This window comes from Thrips palmi, unplaced genomic scaffold, assembly GCF_012932325.1.
Source record: "Thrips palmi isolate BJ-2018 unplaced genomic scaffold, TpBJ-2018v1 HiC_scaffold_1, whole genome shotgun sequence".
Taxonomy (NCBI): Eukaryota; Metazoa; Arthropoda; class Insecta; order Thysanoptera; family Thripidae; genus Thrips; species Thrips palmi.
The window spans coordinates 8,075,925-8,096,800 of record NW_023144620.1 but is presented as its reverse complement, the minus strand read 5'-3'; the positions used below and the strand labels follow the sequence as shown (position 1 = coordinate 8,096,800).

Sequence of the window (20,876 nt, the reverse complement as noted above, 5' to 3'; positions counted from 1 at the left end):
TGACAAAAAGGTGCGTGCACGCGAGGGGCAGGGGGTGGCGACGGCGACGGCGACGCCCAGTGTAGCAGACGGCGCGGAAGCCTCGCAGCAGCTCTGTGTCCGATTCCGGAAGGCAGGCAGGCAGGCAGGAAGGCGGCGCGAATTATTATTACCATATCGCGGAGTCAGCATCAGGGGCGTCCCTCCCTTGTTACTGCTCCCGGGGCTGCGACGGGAAAACAACAGCAATCAAACAATAAAAATAATAACTAAAGTAGTGGCGACGCTAATGGCATAGCGTGGCGGCGCCGTGGCGTGACGGAATCTGTTAGCGCACGCGTGTCGCCACGTTTGTCGCACGCGACCAGGTAGCCGCCCTCGTGGCGTGGTCGCGCCGTGGCCCGGCCGGGTCGATCGGCGTGGTTCATCTCCCGCAGCACCCACGCGGCGGCGGGCGAGTTCAAGTCAACACACCCCGTATCACGCTCTGCCGTTTTGACTGAACTATCGAAGTTTTCAAGTCGTGTTCAAACTTTGGTCTCCTCTTCCGTTTCCTCCGAGGAAAGTCAGCGCTGAATGCTGGAAGCGAGTCTCTGCACTGGCAGCCGGAGGCAACCGCACTGAATCGGAATGGCCAGGCCAATGGAACAGGCTCGCATCCTGAGTGAGGCGGGGCCAGCACCGCCAGCACTGTCACTTGCACTGGGCCCCGTGCGGCTATGCAGTCCCGTTGCACGGCGCTGCGTCGCAGCTCAGCGGACGGCCTACCCCGCAGGCGCCGGAGCACCAGGACGCCAGAGCTGGGTCAGGGGGCCCCGACCCAGCCCGTCGGGCCGTCAGGCCGTCAGGCCGGGCACGGTGCCACGCCAGCCCGAATCACAGAATCGTACCCCCTTTCTTTCCCTGACATAAAAATGGTAGCTGCCGAGGCACACGTCAAAGGCAGTTTCGCCCCCCGCTCGGCTCTCGGCTCTCCCGCGGCCGTCTCCCCGTGACGCCTCTCCGGCCTGACAGCAATTCTCCGAATAGAATCGTGGCTCTCCTCGGGGCCTCGGGGACGAGCAGAGGCAGCCCAGGCGGCCCGCCGGGGCCAAGGCCGAGGGGAGGGGAGGGGGTAGTTTGACGAATCAACAGCTCCCGTCTCGGCCGTCCGCGCGTCGCATGGCGCATGGCCTCTTCCTCTTCCTTCTAATCCGGTTGGATCGCCCTCTCTCTTTCTAATTACGGGTCCCGCACCGGTCCCGTGGAATTAGTGGGGCCTCGACGCGACGAGGCGTCCGCCGCCGGGCCATGATATTGCCGTCTGGCCACCCCGCCCCGCCCCGCCCCGCCCCGCCCCGCCCCGCCCCGCCCCGCCCCGCCCCGCCCCGCCCCGCCCGCCCCGCCCCGCCCGCCCCGCCCCACCCCACCCCGCCCCCCCTAGCCACCGCCACCTTCTTCCCAAAGCGCGACGGCCGACTGAAGAAGCTATCTACCGTAATATTGCAGTTTGAAAATAAGGGCGAGTGGCAGCGAGAGGGAGAGAGAGCAGGGATGAGCGAGAGAGAGAGAGAGAGAGAGAGAGAGAGAGAGAGAGAAGAGAGAGAGAGAGAGAGAGAGGGGCGAACGGAGTGGAGGGGTCGCTCACTTCATATCATGTCAAACAGAGCGCTCCGCTCCGCTCTCGCTCTAACACACCCCTCCCCTCGCGCAGACTCCCCTTGACTTGCAGCCCCGCCCCGCCCCGCCCCGCCGCTTTGCCTGGCTTCGCGCTCCGCCCGCCCCACCTCGGCGAGCCCTTCATTACGGAGAATATCTTTCGGCGCGCCGCCGTCGCCGCCACCAGCAGCACCACGCCGAGCCACCATTGTTGCCATGGTAACCCAAAGGTGTGGTGGCCTCACGGCCCGACGGCCTGACAATATCCCTGTGCACCGCGCGCACCCCGGCCCGGCGCACTGGCAAAGAGAGAAGCCACGCTCAAAGCTGTGCTGGGCGCGGCGAACCAGGGCGAACCGAGGCGAACCAACCGCAAAAGCAAGCCAGCCGCCCGCAGCGCAGCGCAGGGTCGCAGGGGTGGCTTGCGCGCCGCGCCCCGCCGCCTTTGCTTCCGGACCCCTTTAAGTCACATTCTGCAGTTCTAGTGACGAGCACCAGCCCCGCACGCGCCGTGCCGCGCGCACGCTGGCAACGCACGGCTCTCTTTCTCTTTGAAACGGTGAAGGTCCCGTAGAGGACTCCCCGGCCCGTCCGGCTGAGACGCAGCTAAGCCGCTCTGAGCCTTGCAAACGCCGGTGCGGCCGGCACGGGGCTTCGGGCGGGGCGGGGCGGGGCGGGGCGGGGCGGGGCGGGGCGGGGCGGGGTGGGCCGAGGCCGGGGGCTTCAGGTTGTGCGTCTGGACATACTGGACGTGCTGCTGGAGGCAGACGAGAACGAGGGACGGAAAACACGGTTGGACGGGGTAATACGGAGTCCCGGGCGACGGGCATGGTTCGGCACCCCCAGCACGAGCACGGCCAGCACGGCCACCTCACAGTGGAGGGGCGGTGGCGGTCTGGAACGTGCCGCAGCACAGCCACGGGGCAGTGGTCCACATGTATAACGCGGAAAACGCTGCGGAAAAATAAGAGGATTTCAGCGTCTCTTTCTCTCTGTCGTTCACTCCAGCGCCCGGCTTTTTCTTTGTTTTTCTTTCTTTCGGGGATTACAAAAAACAGAAAAAAATGCATTCAAAAGAGAATAAAGCGCTACGGTAATTTTTTTTCAGTTCCCCTCTCTTTTTTTACGCTGAAAATATGAGAAGATGAAAGCGCACTACTTGTGAACATTGTAAATCGGCGGGGTGGGCACACTGGTGCGCGCCGCTGGCGCCGCGCTGGGAGGCTCACAGTGGACGCGCGGGGCATCGTCGGAGTGCTCAGGCGGGATTTACCCACTGATCGAGCCGCCGGGCCGCGGGCCGCGGGCGGGTGTGGCGCGGAGGACGCCGGGGAGGCCGTGAGTCCGCTAAGCCGCGCCTAGCCGCGCCCGCGGGGAACTGAATACACGGAGGCTCGCACATCCCTCCGGGGGGGGGGGGGGGGGAGTGTCAGAAGGAGGAAAAAGCGCGCAGCCACCGCCCGACATGATCCTGGAGGAGGAGAACCCAGACGCATTTTGAGCCCCAGAGTCGTTAAACCGGACTCGAACCGAATGGGTGACCCCGCCAATGGATTGCTCTCCGAACGAGGAATCCATTGGTGGGGTCACACGTTCGGTTCGAATCCTGTTTAGCGACTCTGGAGCTCAAAATGCGTCTAGAATTTTGGCCGCCTCCACCGGTCTTCTGGCCCACTGTGCGCAGTGCGAAAGCTGGCGGTCAGCCACTCTAAATGGCCCTTCACTGTAACTCGAGCCGAACAACCACGACACTGTATTTTGCGGCGACGCCGTGCCGCTGCAATAAAACGAGAATCGATCGTGGAATCGATTATCAACAGGCGTGGTCGCTGGTTCGCGGCCAGACAGCCAGCACCCGCTGCACCGCGTCTCCGTCCCACCACTTTGTTCGCACATCCACTCCCTCTCTCTCCGTCTCGCTCCAACTCGCCTTGCCGCGCCCATCAATTCATTAATGCCTGATTTAATTTGCCGCGAGCCGACTGAATGCTAACTACCTCGAGCATCCTCCCCCTTCCCCCACTCGCCCTCCCTCTTCGGGTGTGCCGCCGAGGCGTCGCCCTCCTCGCCGTCCTCGCCGTCCTCGCCACTGGTGGTTGCTGGTTTGGATGTCGCGGTCTTAATTATTTCGGGACGTGGGAGCAGTGGGCAAAGTGGTGCTGAAATATCTCTGTAAAAAGATTATTGTCAATAGAGTAATGGATACTTTTTTTCTCTCTCGCGCGGTCTGTCCGCCGTAAACTGTGGACCGTATCAGGCTTAGGGGTGGCGGCACACTGATTCCGAACAGCGGTTCCGTCGCTCTGTCTCTCTCGCGCTCGTAGGGCGTCCCGTGTAGGTGCGAGAGAGAGAGAGCGGCGAAAACTGCTCTCAGTCTGGGGGCGCGTAATCTGCGGAGGTCGACCATTGCCGTCTTGGGGTCGGGGCAGCGCGGGGCAGCGCGGGGCAGCGCGGGGCGGCAGGTCCAGGAGGGCGCAGTCGTCGCGGGGCCGCGTGGAGAGCGCCGATAAACGGATATACGCCATATCCTGGAGGGGAGGCGGTGGCAAGGGCACGGCCCGCGGAAGCGGGGGAAGCACATCCCGTTCTCGACGAACGCCCCGCCCCGCCCCGCCCCGCCCCGGCCGCCAACGAGTTCTTAACGAGTGCTTTGTCCCCGGCCGGGCGACGCGGTGCCGACGCGGTGCCGACGCGGTGGTGACGCAGCCCCCGTCCGGCCGGCGCCTCGCCTCGCCTCGCTCTCGCCCCAATACTTGTTACCGCCGAGATAATGTCTCATGAAATATTGCCAGGGAACGGGCGGCAGTTTATTAGAGAACAAAGTAGGGGCGGGGCGGGGGACGGCGGGGTGCAGTGTGGGCCCCTGCTTTCAGTGTGCTCCCAGCCGGAACTCATTGCCTTGTGTCTTGGGGTGTGAGGGTGGGAGGCAGGCTGTTCCAGCGCGCGAGAGCGCGGCGGGTTGGCCGCTTCGGGCGCAGGCGCGGCGGACCCTGCAGCGCGTCGCACGGCCACTTTTTCCTTTAAAAAAAAATGAAAATAATGGGTTCCGTGTAATGGCCAGTCGTTTTTACTTCGGGTGTGACTTTGGTCGGCACACCCATCATTCCTCCAGTGGCTGCTGCTCCTGCGGCTGTTGCTGTTGTTGATGATGTTGCTGTGTTTGTTGTTGCTGCTGGTGCTGCTTTGAACACGGCGGGCTGCGACACCTTGGGCACCTCGCGCTGCCCGGCGCGCTGGGCCTTGCTTCGCGTTGCTTGGCACCTCCGGCTTGCCTCGGGCTCCAAATCCCGGCAAATCCGCGCAACAAGTTGTCAAGCAGCGAAAGCAGCGATAGCGGCTGTGAGGGCGGGGCGGGGCGGGGCGGCCCGGGGCGTGTGAGTGAGGGTGCGGCCAGAGGGACGGGAGGGGAGGGGAGCAGGTGGCCGACGAGGAGCTGACGGCCTGCTCCCTGCAGTGCTTCCGACCAGTGCAGTCGTCGTCGCTCTGTCTCTCTCGCACTCGTGGGGTGCCCCGCAGGGGTGTGAGAGAGAAGGGCCACTGTTTAGAGGTGTTGCTGGCCGCGGTGGATAAGACCGCAAGACAGACAGTCAGACAGGCGGACTCGGCGGATCCATCAAAAGAATTCGACGCGCCGGGGAATGGATCGCATTGGCTCGCTGGCTGGATGCTGCCTCACTGCACCGTGAAGTGAAGCCTCGGCATGCAAATTGGCTGGATTTGTATCGTGTTCCCCTCCCTCCCCTCGCCGCCCCGCCGGTGAACTCGACACCGGCTATCAGCTCCGCTTCCCTTGGACCGGATTGCCCCCACCCCCGCCCCCTCCCCCTCGCCCGGCCGGCCGTGGCTGCGCGTAAAGCAGCGCCACCGGGAGGGAGGGCGGTATTTTATTTTAAAACCCAAAGCCAGCGCCGCGGGGAAATACCTCCCGCGCGGCGTTCCTCGTGTGGCGGACAGCAGGCAGGTTGCGCTCTGTCTCCCTCGCACCCCCACGGCGCCCCCGTGAGAGCGAGAGAGACGGCTCCCGTTGGGAGCGGTGCTACCTGGCGGGGCGATGCACCCGCTGGCGCGGCCCGGCCCGGCGGGGAGTTAGTTTGGAATCACGGCGATAATTTTGAAACGCGACCCGGCTCCGGTTTCTCTTTTCCCCCTCGGCGTGGTGGCCGAGGCGCCGGGGCACCCCACCCGGCAAATCCCTTATCTCGTAATGTTATTGTCGCAAAGTCAATCCATTACAGTGCAATCCTATTTGGGCTCCTGGAGGACGCCGAGACGGGGCGGGGTGTGGCGGGGCGGGGCGGGGCGGGGTGTGGCGGGGCGGGGTGGGGCGGGTTGCCGGAGGGGAGGCGGCGAGGGAGGCGCGGCGGAACTCCAGAAGATCCGGTCTGAGGAGCCTTTCAATGGAGTTGCTTTGGAAAGGGGAAAAGCGATGACGGCAGCGACGAAAAGGTGCGGGGGGGGGGGGGGGGGGCGCTTCCCCACCGCCAAACCTCGCGCGAGCGCGGCAGCGCCCCCACACTGCGAGACTGCGTAGGACCAGCTCGGCCGCCTCGGCTGGACCGTCTCTGCTGCTGCCTGGGGCCTGGGACTGCGCCACTGCGGGACTCTGGATATCGCAATCAAGGTTTTTGCTCATCACGGCCACCCTCCGCCCCAGAGAGGGGGAGGGAGAGGGAGAGAGGGAACTACGAACGCTCGCACGCGCTCGCACGCTCCACCGCCTGGCGTGCCGCCTGTAGGCAACACGAGTCCTCCGGAGCGACCGGGTTGCCTACCCGCCATTACCATTACCATTAAGGGCTAGACCACACATGATCGTATGCCATTTCGGGCCCGACACATGCCCGCCTGCACTGCAAAACGAGACATGGCCGTCCTTACTAAGGTGACACTTTTTCCCGGCGGAGAAGAACCTCAAGCGGCTACGACTCCCACTCGCAGTATGGCCAGTCAGGGTGAAGGAGGACATCCCCCCCGAGGGGGGTATGCAGGCCTCCACCCCGGAACAGCGCCTACGAGCACAACCGGTTCCGGTGCCCCCCTGCTTCGTCCCCTTGGGCGCTAGCGGTCGCCTGGTCGATCGCACGGACTGCCCGCGGCGCTGCCGGCCGGCCCCACCTGTCTGTCGAAAACTGTCTGTCTGTCCGTCTGTCTGTCTGTCCGACTGTCGGACTATCCGTCTGTCCGTCAGGCTGGCCGGCCACTGCGACTGCCAGTACCTACAGTGCCGTTCCGGCAGGCATGCATTCAACAGCTCGGCCCACGCAGAGCGCTTGCTCCGTCAGACGAACTCATTAACGCGGACGGAAGAAGACGAAGAAGAAGAGAAGAAGAAGAAGAAGAAGAAGAAGAAGAAGAAGAAGAAGAAGAAGAAGAAGAAGAAGAAGAAGAAGAAGAAGAAGAAGAATGAGAAGAGGAAGAACAACTACAGTAAAACGCAAACAAAACGAAAATAAACGCCACTGGTGATGTGACAGCGCAAAATTTCTCCTATTCAGTACCCGTCGCTCGCGCGGCGCCGGCGCTCTATTTTACTTTTATCTCCTGCTTTTTTTTACGCCCTAATTTATGGACCTCTCCAAAGGAATCGGAGGCGGCGGCAAGGGCGAGAAAGAGATCCCTCTGACAATAACCCGTCCGGGCGGCCGGGGCCGGGGCCGGGCCGGTCCGCGGAGGGAACCCGGAGCCGAGTAAAAACAACGCCGGCGAATCGAACACGCGCTGGGCCGTGCCCGAGGCCGCGCCGCCGCGCCGCCGTGCCGCGCATCGAGTCAGCGGACAATCCTTGTCAGCACTTTACACCCCCATCGGCGCGGCAGCCACGGCGGCAGCGGTGTGGAAAGCCTGCCTGCTGCATTGTGGGGGAGGGGTGGGGGTGGAAACAATATGGAATACGGAATTCGGCCGGCACTGGCGCGAATCAGGCGAGTCACTTCCGACCGACTTCACACCTCACTCGCTCACTGTGCGGAGGTGGAGAGAGCTTGTGTGGGGGTGTGGGCGGTGTGGGCGGTGCGGGGGCGCCCGCGGCCCAAGGAGCACCACAGCGACTATGGAACTGTGTGTGTAGCCCTTTTCTTCTGTGTGTGCCCGCCGTCGGGAGTTTCTTTTCTCTATGCACGAAATAGTGGCGGTATTGTTGTGTAGGCCGTGAGCTTTCGGGTTTAAAGGCGGGTGGGCCTTGGGGTGGGTGGGTTGGGGTGCTCGCAAGGGCCCACCACTGGAAAACCCCCTTCCCCGGCGTCTCTTACCCCCCAAGGTTCTCAACCCCGGCCTTCCCAAACCGATCTCACAGGAAGGTGAGCGTGGAGCGGACTCTCGAGCCCCACACTGCTCTCTCTCTCTCTCTCCCTCTCCCCCTGCTCGTGTTTTATTCATGCCGGCTGGGGTTGGCCGCGTGCCACTGCCATTCCGATCGGATGCAATCATGTCCTCATCACGTCTCTGTTAGAGAGTGAATAAAGCCCCGGCCTCGCCGCACCTGGGCCAGCCTCTCTCTCCCTCGCACTCCTTCGGGGCGCCCCACGAGTGTGACAGATACAGCGATACGAGAGAGAGACGGGATCCGGGGGCAGGGCGCAAGCCTTCTTCCAGGGGATGGGTGTGGCCATGGAGGTCAAGGTTTGCGCTGCCAGAATGATCCCACGAGGCTTCCGGACGGTCCCCGGCCGAGCGCGCCAGCCTGCCCTCGCTCGTCAGTGCTTTGGAGAAGGACAGAGAGGGACAGACGCTTGACCTGGAACTGGCCGGGCTGTCGGCGCTGTCACCGCTGGCCGAGGGAGCGTGCCTGCGGCTGACGTTCATTGGGGCGGGCGGGGCGTCGGCGTCGGCCCGGACCACGTCGCTCTGTCTCTCTCGCACCGCCGCGGCCCGACGGCTCGTCCCGCGAGTGCGAGCGAGACGCAGCAGCCCGCTGGATGGCCGACCCGACTCAGCCCTTGAGTTTTCACGGCCCGAGAGCGCCGCGAGTGGCCGCCCGCTATATGGCCAAACGGCCACGCTCGGCCCGGCCGCCAAGCGGTGGAGCGAGGGGAGAGAGAGACACACAGTCTTGATCGGCGTCAAAGTTCGTTCGTATAGGTGAGACGCAAAAATTTACAGCGCGAAAAGAAAAGGATAATTTTGATTTGTTGACGTTGCTCCAGAGCTTAAACACGAAAAAGACACGTCTTGAACCCACCAAAAAGAATCGGTTCTTGAAAAATCCATTTGACGTTGGCTCTGTTTTTTTAGCAGATGATGCCTTCACACTTGAAACATAGTTAAAACTACTATACACATGAAGGTGTCAGCGTGCTTTTACTCTCGAGTCCAGAAACGAAGCGCGTATCCTAAACAATATAATAGGGGCTGGCTGCCGGGGCGGGCTGGTGCGTGTGGCTGGCTGGCTGGCAATGAGGCGCAGCCTGCGCGGAATTCGACAATCCCTCCTCGGTACAGCGCCAGCGGCACCGGGCGTAAACAATGGCACCCCCTCCTCGCTCGCGACGGCCTGCGCGCAACATTGACAATCCCTCCCCGCCTGCCACAACGCGGAATATCGCGCAACAATACCTCCCGATTCGGCCCGGCCCGAGGCACTCATCGGGCCAGCTCGGGCTCGGCGGCGGGCGGTGCAGGCCATACAGCTCGGCACGGCTAGTACCAACACCGGCCACCTCGCTCGGGTCTATATATTTTGTTTCATACACAATTTTAATTACTATCTTTGGAATGAGCCCGCACACTACCCCGTATAAGGAAACCAAACGAGTATTAACCGAGAAATTTGAAAGGGAAAAGAAAAAATTTGAACTCTACACCCCCTCCCCAGTCTTAATGGGGAGGCCTCCTGCTTTACTTCGGTGTTCGGGATGGGAACCGGTGCTATCAGGTACCTGGGGTTAATCCCGTCAGCGACCCAAGCGTTCGCCGGGGGACCCAGTAGGACCCCAAAGCTCAGGCAGTAGGGTGAGAGCACCCAGTACGAAGCTCTTTGAGGGGCGGGACGTAGAGTGAGACGACAGAGAGACAGAGAGAGACTCAGACAGAGAAGAGGTTTGGTGGGAGCTTCTTGTTTTCGTAGGGTTGGTTGTGTACCCCATGGTACCCCCACTGTCCGGCGCTCCCGTACCGAACATACAGCGTTTTAGGCCAGCTTCAAAGGACTTATCATCGCCTCCCCGACGAATCAAGGAGGCACCACCCGCAACCACACACCGGATGGTCTGGATTGATGGATCGAATACTCCATCGCTCCAGTGCCGAGGCCAACCCGCCGAAGCGGATTGCTTTTTAGACACTCACAGCGGAGTGGCCAGGTGAATGTGACTCTGACCACTACGCTATCACGCTTGTACGTCTGGCAGCGTGTTGGACGACGGGTTTGAGTTGCACTGGGAGGAAGGCGGTCGAAAAATGTAATGAAATGATGGGATTCGATCCCCGGACCCCGCCATCGGGATCACACGACTTTACGCTCTCGGCCACCACGGCTCATGATGAGGGGATCGGCGTGAGGTGGGTTCTTGACGCAACAGGACTCGACCGACCCGGTCAAAATTTCGCAAGAAGTTGGGAGAGTCGAACCGCCGACCCTAGCACTGAGAACCGACGCCTCTACTCCCTGGACCACCATGTCCCATGCACGGAGTGGGCTCACGTTTACGGGTTTGAACCGCACTAGGTGAGGCAGTAAAATTAAATGGAAATATTTGTTAGGAGTCGAACCTCCGGCATGTGGGCCTGTTGCACACGGCTCCGCTCTCATGGCCTCGAACCACCACCCTTAGGATAGCAAGTCGAAAAAACTTTTGTGACGCTGGTATTCGAACGCCGGCCTGCGGTAACTCGATCCCACGTCTCTAACCTCTCGGCTATCACAGCAGTTGTGAAACGCGATGGATCATCTGCTTTCATTAACGTTCGTTGAATGAGATATTTTTTTTCTCCGAGTGACATATTTTTCTTTTCGCCCACTGCTCGGCGTTCTGTGTGCTACTCCGTTGGCGGTCATCGTGTGCCGCTTTTGTCGCTTTATTGTCGTGCCTTGCAGTGCCGTGCCTTGCAGTGCCGTGCCTTGCAGTGCCGTGCCTTGCAGTGCCGTGCCTTGCAGTGCCGTGCCGCACCGCGGCGCTAAAAGGTTTCGGGAGGGGGACGCCGCGCCGCCGCGCCGCCGGGGCACCGCGCACGCCACGATATGGATCGCCTGTAATACTTTCTAGTGGTGTGCGCGACATTGCGTTGGCAGGCTTGTCTGTCTGTCCGTCCGTCTGTTAGTCAGTCCATCAAGCCAGTGGGTCCGTCCGTCCGTCGGGCTTGACACCCTCCAAGAGAACGATCCTCGATGAGCCGGAAATTCGACTCGGAGCCGTCGGCGTGACCTTGCCTCGCTCGCTCCTTATCGTCTCCTTTCTCTTCGAAAAAGGAGAAGAAGCCTCCATCGAGCACACCGTTATCATTTGTTTCATTATTATTCCTCAAAAAGTGTCATCTCCTTTCCTCGATGTCGTGACAACGGCCGCACCCCGTCCCATGCTCGCCGCCCATTGCCGCGTCACCCTGTGTGTGGTGTGTGTGTGTGTGTGTGTGTGTGTGTGTGTGAGAGAGAGAGAGAGAGAGAGAGAGAGAGAGAGAGAGAGAGAGAGAGAGAGAGAGAGAGAGAGAGAGAGAGAGAGAGAAAGCCCCCGGCGGTGTGGCGCTAGCAAGGAGGACGGCGGCATGGCGATGTTGGCCGAGGCTCACGTCCGTGTGGTTCTGCCCGACTCGCACCCGTGCTGCTCGGCGCAGCGCGGCACTCCGAAACTTGCTCCGCGGTCGCATAAGGCCGCGGGCAGGGAGCAGGGTGGCGGTGTCGGAGAGTTTTATTCCGCGGAGCAGAGTGTATACACGACGCCCTTTGCAACGTTTAGCACGGCCCCCTTTTTTTGTGAGTGAGGTTTTATTTATCGCTGCCCTGCGATAGAAAACAGGTCAGCGCGTCGCGCGGCCCGCGCGGTGATTCGGATATGAGGGACGGTCCCTCTGTCTCCCTCGCACCCGCAGGCTGCCCCAGGCTGCCCCAGGCGACGCCCTCGAGTGCGAGAGAGACGGAAGGCGCACTTGCTCTGGATCGGCCCAGTGGCGCCCAGCGCCCAGCCCAGCGCCCAGCCAGCCAGCGCGCCCGTCGTCGGGGCCATCCATCACGATGACGTCACCCACTGCTAAAAGGGGGAGGGGGCGTTTAGGCATTCGTCCTGGAGTTTACCTCGGTCCGTCGTCCCGCGCGTGCACAGCGGCCAGTGGACTCACCGAGCAAACTCATTATTTTTATGGACCAAATTGGAAAGGGATTCATGCTGGTTGTTCAGGAAGGCAGTAGGACTACCTTGTTTTTGTTGCTCGGCAGTGCTTTCAGGGAAGAGGCACTTGAGAAACGCAGCGCACACGAAAAATAAAATAAAACAGTGGAAGCCCATTGGCTGGGGAGGCGGTGACACGGTGACGCTGATGAGCCGCCCCGCCCACGCACGCCCTCGTTGGAGGGGCGGAGGCGGCGGGGGCGGCGCGGCGGGGCGTGTGACGTCATGGAGATGCTATCGGGGCCCCCGCGCGCAGCGGGGGCGGCGGGGGCGGCAGTGACGAAATTGCAGCGAAAACGCGCCAGAATATGAACGAGGGAGGAGGCGACGCGCACACAGACAGACACATTCGGACGGACAAACGGACAGACAAAATACACACACGCGCACACACTGCGCTAATCCCCCACTTTCCTGTTTGCGCGGCCGGGAGAGAGAGAGAGAGAGACGAGATAAAGAGCCCCCGCGGCTGTAGGCCACGAGTCCCGGAGTGCGCGGGTGGACGCCCCGGGGCAGAGCCGCGCCAAAGCGCCGCCAAAGCGCCGCGCTGCGCATCTCGATATCTTAGTTTGCAGCCCGAAGGCCCGGGGGCGTCGGGTTGCGGCGAGCGCACGCAAGGTCCGCGTCGAGAAGGCGCAGCGTGGCTGGCTGCGTGGCTGGCTGCCGGGCCGCCACCCCGCGGGGCCTCGTGGGGTGTGGCGAGGGCAAACAGCGGGGCGGGGCCTCGGCCTGCCTCGGCGCGGGGCTCGTCGGGGCCCTCGCCCACCCTCCAGGCCCTCCATGCCCGCCCTCTTGCCCTCTGCCACTGCCCCTCCGCCACTGCCTCGCACCGCCTCGCATTCTCCGCAAGGACAACAAGGGGCTGCGTTTCGGACATAAAGTTGGCGGGAGAGGCCTTTGCATCCGATCCAGGCCGACCAATCAAACAAACTTTCCGAAAAGCGGTGTCCGAGGGTATTGTTGTCATTTTTTGCCACCGCCTGGACGGCTGATCGCCGGGAGGGCGTGGCCCGGCGTGGCCGGGGATGGCTGGCATTAATTACCGGCTTATCCCGAGTCTAAGTTGGAGGCGACCGCCTGGCCTCGGCGCTGCCTGCCATGGCCTGCACGGCCTTCTTGGCGACGTGCTATCTGATGGCGCTGCGTCGCTGCGCAGTGTCCCCCATGGTGTCCCCGCCGGCCGGGCCGCGGGGGCGCTAAGTGATTCTCATCGGGGTGCCCGTCCGGTGCCCCTCCGGGGGCGCGCTCTCGCCGGCCGCGCTGCCTGCCTGTCCACCCGATCCACTCCGCCCGCTCCAAACGCGGCGCGACGCCTTCAACTCGCCGGCAGCCCGTCGACTTGACTTTGATGCGGCTCTGCCCGGCTCTGCCCGGCTCTGCCGTGCCGGGACAGACCGGAAGGAGAAACGGCTTTTCCGCGTTAAATACTTTTCCGGTGACGTCATCCGCTCGGTGCCGGTTCGCGTCAAGGAAAGACAATTTCGCTAAGACAGAAAAGTAGTAAGTAATACCCCAGGTCACCCGCCGCCATCTTGAAACCCCAGGTCACCTCGCCCCAGGTCACCTCGCCCCAGGTCACCTCGCATCCCCAGGTCACCTAACGGTTAGGTGACCTGGGGGTCCGACGGTGCGAGGTGACCTGGGGTTTCAAGATGGCGGCGGGTGACCTGGGGTATTACTTACTACTCAGAAACAATCACAGCACTCGGGATTTAAAACCTTGTATTCTTCCAAAGTTTCCTTCGTTTAAGACTTTTAATGTGTTTGTAAAATCTTTTCCGTGGCTGCAAATGTTTTGTTTTTCAGTATCAGTTTTTTTAAGTTGAGGCAGTCGAGAAGATTAAACTGACAGCTTTGCGAAAATCAGCTCCAATGTTGTCGGCTCGATTCCAAAGTGATTTCCGCTCGGATGACGCACCGCTCAAACTGCCGCAGCGGCCACCCAGGGCGACCACTTGTTCCCGCGTCCCCGCCCCCAGCCGTCGGTTCCGCCCCTCCACTACACGCTCATGATGATCATCATATTGCACCCCCGACTCGGCCCGGCTCGGCCCCACCGCGAGCTCTCAAGGGAAATGACTGCCTGGTAATCGGAGACAGCAACAGATGCGTCCAGCGACTCCCATTACGAGACATGATGTCCTCATCTCCCGGCCACACGCCCTCGGCCGAGCCACCGGCCAAGCCCTCGGGACGGACTGCGGAACTGCCGCGCTGCCACGCCACTTTAGAACAAATAGCGATAACCACGTCGGCGAAGAAGGGAGATTAAAAGTACATGTTTTTCAGAAAACACTTTTGTTTCTAGAGTCTGATTTTACCACTAGGCATGTAGCATGTTTAGACTGGCGAATGTGCCAGACGGAAGCCTCCCCGTCGTAGCCGAGCGAAGGGCGGATAGATGTCGCTCCGTTTGGAACTTTATTGCCCACCTTGTAAACACGGAGGGCCGCCCTTTAATTAGAGAAAGGAAGCGACTTGATGAACAGTCCGGCCGGCCAATATGAAGGCGCGCGTGCCGAACCCCCCCCCCCTCTCTCTCCCATCCCTCCGGTTATAAACCGTGATATTGATGTAGTGGAGAGATCCCCCTCCCCCGGGGCGGCGGCGCGCGCCGGTCGCGTGGCGGCCGTGTCGCTCTTTGGGCGTCCTCGCGTGGCGTGGCGTGGCGGGGAGGGGAGGGGAGGGGAGGGGCGCACGGCGGCACGGCGGCGCTTGTTTCGCACGGCGCGTCGTCGCACCCACTATCGCTTGTTAGCATCTCGTCAACGGAGTCCAGGGCGGCGGCGGCGCCAGCGGGGATGGGGACGCCACCCGCCACCCTGCAGGCCTGCCGCCTCCAGGAACTTATTACGAACGCGTTCGCCGGAAACGGAGACAGCGGCGAGAGGAAAGAAGGAAATCCGTTTCGATTTTTACTTATGAGCCGAGAGTAAACGAAAAGTTGCGCGTTAATGAGGTCGTCCCTGCCGTCTTCAAACTTGTTCACTTTTCGGACTCCGAAGGGCCGGTCTTCGAGTGCTGCTCGTTCTGACTCGCACGCAAGGGGGGATTCGCACCGGTGCGAGAGAGACAGAGAATTGAAGCACGAAGTCAGTCTGCTGCGGCGCGCCGTCTTGCCGTCCCGAAGACTGCACCCTCGGCGTGGTAATGAAGTGCGCTGCGGTGGTGCGCGGCGCGCGGCTCGGCGCCGAGGCTGCTGCGGAGAGCGTGGAGCGAAGGGGTGTGCGATCTGCCTGCCTGCCTGCCTGCCTGCCCGCCTCTGTGGCCGGGCTGGCCGCCGGGCTGGCCGCGCTCGCGGCAATGGAGTGAGGGGTGCGCGGCGAGAGGGGAGCGGGGTGGGGTGGGGGTTGACTGGTGGAGCGGCGATCTGCGATAACGGAGATTATGTCATTAGCGCCCCGTTGGCCGTGCTTGCCGTGCTGCCGTGCTTGCCACGAGCCGTGCTCGCCGTGCGCGGCCTCGTTAGGGTCCTCGCGACGCGTCGCGACGTCTCAATCCACGAGCCTCTCCCTGTTCCGCCTCCGTGTGTCCGGTTGAAGGCTGCCCAGGGCCGCGCGAAGGATGGCACGCCTGTCGAGAAGCAGAGGATCCGGAAAAAGCGAAGGAAGTTTCGTCAGTCTGTCGCAGTTGAGGCGTGCCGCGACGGTGCGCGAGAGACAGCAGGGAATGAGCCGCCCTGACCAGCAGCGTGCGGTCGTGATCACGACCGTGATGAGCTGCTGACGCGGTGGGGCGCTGCCGCCGCCGAGGCCGCCCACCCTCCCTCGCCGCCGTGCCGCCGATCCGCCACCGGCTCCGTCCCGCCGACACCACCCTCCTGGTCCCGCGGGGATACACCAGGATTGATGCCTCGCCACCGCGAATTATTCCGTCGCCATCAACGACCACGTGTGCGTGCAGCTTGGTGGCGCTCGTCGCGGTGGCGTCCTCGTCGTCGGCGTCCTCGCCGACCGAGCCGCCCAGCGCTGCCGCCGGAAAATATCTACTTCTGGTCCACGCGCCGAAAATTCGTTTAAAAGTCGTCTAAGAAGGGGAATCGAATGGCATCCCTAAACAACCAGCGTGTTTGTGAAGGCGAGGCCGGGGCTGCTGCCGGGCCGGGCGCGGGGAGGCGCCGCCGAGCACTCGATGAAGGGAGAGCACTTGATGAAAAAGGCATTGCGAGGATGGTTGTGTTCATTATGCCTGGCTGGCTGCCGCGCGTTAGGGTCGGCGGGGAGGGGAGGGAGGGGAGGGAGGGGAGGGGCTGCCCTCCCTCCCTAACACTTTATCCAATGGCTCCATCACGCTCGGCATTCTGCACTAGTCGGGGGTGAATCAATTTGCAGGCAAAGAGCTCTGCTGTTGTGCGCCGCGTCGGCGGGGCGGGGCGTAGTGGCCAGCGGGCGAGCCCACCACTTGGGCCTCTGTGTGTGTGTGTGTGTGTGTGTGTGTGTGTGTGTGTGTGTGTGTGTGTGTGTGTGTGTCGGCGCGCTAGGGCCCCCGGCAAGTCCTCGCCATTAGAAACTCGGTCGGTTTTGACTTGATTTCGCCTCAAAGGCCGTCGTCGGCTCCACCACACTCTAATCCAATCCATTAATAATTTTTAAACGGGCCGGGCGGCTGGCTGGCTGGCTGGCTGGCTGGGGGAGCGCGGAGTCCGGGGGACGCACGTTGCGCCGACTCAGCCGCTTTGTCTCGGCCGCCAGCCGACCGATTCCGAAGAGTCTCGTCTGTCTCTCTCCCACGCGCACGCGCGCACGGGGGGCGTCCTGCGAGTGCGACGGAGACAGAGGGGCGGGTTTCCGGGCGCGGAGAGCGGCCTAGAGACGAGAGACGGCGACGGCGGCGCGTTTCCGCGACAAAGGCAAGTCAAGCGAAGAAAACTTGGTGCTGCTGCTTCCTTGACGCGGTGCTGCGCGGCGTTAGTGTTCGTAAACTCCACGGTCTCCTCCAGGAGCACGCGAGAGTGCGGGGCGGCGCGGGGCTCTCTGCCTCTAGACTCTAGGCCGCTGCAGGCGCTAACACCAACACACACACACACACACACACACACACACCAACACACACACACACTAACACACACACACACACACAGACACTGAAAGAACGAAGTTACTGGGGGTGCGTCGCTGCGTGGCGCTGGTGGACGCGCGTGGCCCGGAGGCGCCTGGAGGCCCACGCCGTCAAGGCCCCTAAAGGGCCGCGTGTTGACAAGGGCCCCTCATTGCTACTCCGCCCCGCTCCGCCCCTCTCTTGTCGCCATCCCCCCCTCCCCCTGCCCCGGAGGGGGCCCGACTGGCGCGCGGGCGGGGAGGAGGGGGAGGCAGCTTCCCCGGCGAGGCAGGGCGTAGTCAGCAGATCCTAGATAATCTGCAGACGTTGTAAGGAATGTTGTGACGGGATTACGCACGGAGTATACGCGCGGCCTCGGCGGCCCGTCGGCCTCCCCTTCCCTCCCTGCACGGCCACGGCCGCGGCCACGGCCTCCACACGGCCGGCTATTTGTTAAGCGTAATCCCCCGGCGGGCCGAGTAACAGTCGCATTGTGCGACGTGAAATTGAAGCCAGGCAGTGCGTGGCTGGCCGGACGCGGAGGGGAGGGGCATTGATTTTCAGGTGATCACAGCCACGCGGCGTTTACCGCGCGCCCGGAACCCTTTGCCGCGAACCGCATTCAAAAAGGCGGTTCCTACACTGCCTCGTACTTTTTTCTGCTCGTTGTTGTTGTTGGCTTTAAATAATGTGTTGTTGTTGTTGCAGGCTCGGACGCACGAGGAAGCAACTCCCGCAAGCCGTACTACGGCAAGTACATCGGCACCCTGGCCAGCTACGCCCACGGCATTGAGGGGACGGCGTTCGCGGTGGACGAGAACATCATCTTCATCGAGAAGTTTTCGTACGACGGCACGGCGCCCGGTGCGTTTACCTCGTCTCACCTTAATCGTTCTGACGCGCACGAAACCGGCAACTTTTCTTTATTTGTTTTAATTGATTGTTTTTCGCTGCAGACGCCTTCTTCTGGGTGGGCAACAAGACACCGAGACCCTCCCCAGACGGAGACCTGATTCCGTACCCCGAAGACTTTAAAGGAAGGTGAGTCCGAGGCCGACAGGAAAGAAAGGGAAAGGAAAGGATTGATTTTGGCGGCCCCATTTGAATCCAGCCCCCGGGGGAAAACAACACGGCCGCGTGGTCCGCAAGCACCCCCCCCCCTCTCCACTTTGCTGCCGTTCCCGCGGGGTAATCGGCTTTGCTGCCGCGACTAGCTGCCGGAGCCGCTGGAACGACACTGGAAGAGGGGGAGGGGGGCAGTTTTGCTAAAGGGGTGACAAGTCGAACCAGCAAACGGAGAAAACTTGTGTATCGGCCGGACTGAAAAGCAACTATCATAGAGAAGCGCGCTTCCCAAACTATAGTATTGTTTTGTGTACCCACCCGAATCCTCAAGGGCTGGTCTGTTTTTGTTTCGGCAGAGACCCTCCCGTGCTCAAGGCACACAACAAGACCAACCTGTTCCTCAAACTACCCGCCGGCAAGAAGATCAAGGACATCAAGTGGCTGGCCGTGTGGTGTCGCCGCTTCACGGTAAGTAGTGGCTGCCAGCTCCGCCAGCCCCGCTTTGGCCGCTTTTTTTTTGGGGGGGGGAGTGATTGAAAGTTGGCCGGCAGCCCGAGCTGGCAGCCAGCAGGGCGTCGCTCTCTTTCTCACTAGCCGCGGCGACTGGGCGGGACAACCGTCCGCACCTGCAGGGGTGACCTGGGGGAGGCCGCACAGTGGGCCGCCCTCGTCGCGCGGGCCGCTCGCCGCGCGAATCCTCCGCGGTTATTGCTTTTTGACTTGCCGATCATCCACCGGCCGCCCCTCCGCCTTCTCCGAATGGCGCGTTCGCTCCGCCTTCTAATTTCCGCGTGCGGCTGGCTACGATAAGGCAAGCGCCAAAACTTGGAAAAAGGAGTTTTTTGTGCGGGCTTTTTTTTTCGAAGAGGGGTAGGCCTTGAGAGAGCGAGTCGAGCAAATGTTTGACTTGTCCGGATGCGGCCGAGGACTCGACGAGTAGTTTATTGGCCATTTCGCTCGGACCGACGCCGGGGGGAGGGGGAGGGGGCTGCATCGCTGCACTGCACCGATGGGCCTGCGCCTGCCTGCGCCGTGCTGCGTCGCACTGATAACAGCCCCCTCCCCGCCCCTCCCCGCCCCTCACTGTGGTCCCGCCTTTTGCGATTCGGCCAAGTGCAAGGCAAAATGCAAGGCAAGGCTTGCATTTCGATTTGCAAATGACATTTTCGCAAGGAACACCTAGCGTGGTGTATGCGTTTCCTATAATTGCAAGTAAAAACTTGCAGAAACGCAAGGCATTCATTGCACTGTCTCCCGCCTTGCGATTCTGCAAGGCAGAACGGTGCAAAACGCAAGGTTTGCCCTGCGCAGTCGCATGGAAGGCCTTGCAGAATTGCAAGCCCATCCGCACTTCGACGATGCAGGCCGTCCCTTGCGGTAATGCAAAGGCTGCTTTGCGATTCCGCATGCCTCGGCCTGCGGCTTGCCCTCGGGCTTGCCCTGCAACAGTGCAAGCAGACCATTGCGTCTTGACTGCAAGGCTACCCCCACCATCGCACGCAGCAGCTGTCCCCTCCGGCGCGCTCGGGCCATGTGGAGTACGGCGCCGTCGGAACCTCGACAAGTCCTGTAGTCTCGGGGTAAGCGTCCGCGCTACGAAGCTACAGGACCGGGGTTCGATTCCACCCACCCAGTTGCGCATCAGCCCTTTGGGGCATGCTCCATGAAGAGAAGATGAGGAGGAAGAGGCGCATCGGGAAGCGTGCCTTGCAATGGAAGTGCAAGGGCTGCCTTGCAGTATTGCAACCCGGATCGCAAGGTGTCCCTTGCATTTTTCTTGTGCGAGTGTGAGGGCTGCCTTGCACTTTTGCAAGGCAGACCCGGGCAGACCGCACTCCATTCCTTGCGGGACCGGCAAAGCGGTCCTTGCACCTTTGCAAGGCATTGGGTGCGGATCTGCAAGGCACGACGTAAGCATTGCCTTGCAGTTCTCTCGGTTGCATGGCGAGCTTTGCGGCTGAGATGCAAACGTTCGCATGCGTTTCAGTATCATGTCGAGCCTTGCAAAAGTGCAAAACACGAGCTAACCGTGCTCCCCGCAGTGCGGCAGCGAGGCAATGGCGGCACACAGTGTGGCGGACGGACGCACGCCGCCACCTGAGACAGCTAAGTGCTGGCCAAATCGAGCACGGCGAGACGCGACCGAGTACCTCCACGTCGGTTTATGCGATGCTCCCCGAACCCGAGCCCGGGGATGCTTCCGCCGTCGGCTGCCGTCCGCAGCAGGCACTTTTCCTCCAGCGGTGCCGTGACCGGACTGGAAGGCCGTCGCGCAGGAAGATGTTGTTTGCTGGCGCCGACGCGCCGACGCAAAGAGGAAAGAGGGCGCGCGCCTGACTGACATGTTAATTAGTGGTCCACGGTCCTCGGTGAACAAAGGGCCGAGGGTGGAGGGAAGGCCACAGGGCGGAGGACGCGGCGGGACGTTTTCCGGGTGACCTTGGCTCGCCTTGGCTCGCCTTGGCTCGGCCTTGGAGCCCCACCGCGCTCTCCGCCGAACGCCAAGCGACGCCCAGCCCGCCACAGCCTCGGTGCACCGCGAGCTCGGGCTGCCCGCAGGCCGCACGCTCTCGCCCTGAGCCTGCGGCTCACGTTCGGAACGGATTTTAAACGTTTGTCAAGCCTCCGCCGCCGCGGCTGGGCAGCAGCCCCTCTGGAGCGGAGCCTGGCGGAGCAGAGCCAGCAGAGCATTGCGGTGCGGTTTGCTACAATATTTGTATCGACCGGTTGCCGGAATGCCAGGGCGGCCCGGCCCGGCCTTCCCGCGGCGTGGCGGCGCGCGGTGGGGGCGGGGCCGAGCAGGGCCTCGCGCATGCGGGGTGGCGCCGGGGGCGGGGCTAG

At 62.3% G+C, this 20,876-nt stretch overlaps 1 protein-coding gene across 2 annotated transcripts in view; it reads left to right on the top strand.

The window, feature by feature from the left end:
* LOC117641059 (protein Skeletor, isoforms B/C) overlaps nt 1-20,876 on the top strand; it is a 49,357-nt gene that overhangs the window by 17,471 nt on the left and 11,010 nt on the right. For both annotated transcript variants that reach the window (XM_034378173.1, XM_034378166.1), the window contains exons 2-4: nt 17,679-17,834; nt 17,927-18,011; nt 18,392-18,503. In XM_034378173.1, the coding sequence (XP_034234064.1) occupies nt 17,679-17,834; nt 17,927-18,011; nt 18,392-18,503 (353 nt within the window). The remainder of the gene's footprint in view (nt 1-17,678; nt 17,835-17,926; nt 18,012-18,391; nt 18,504-20,876) is intronic.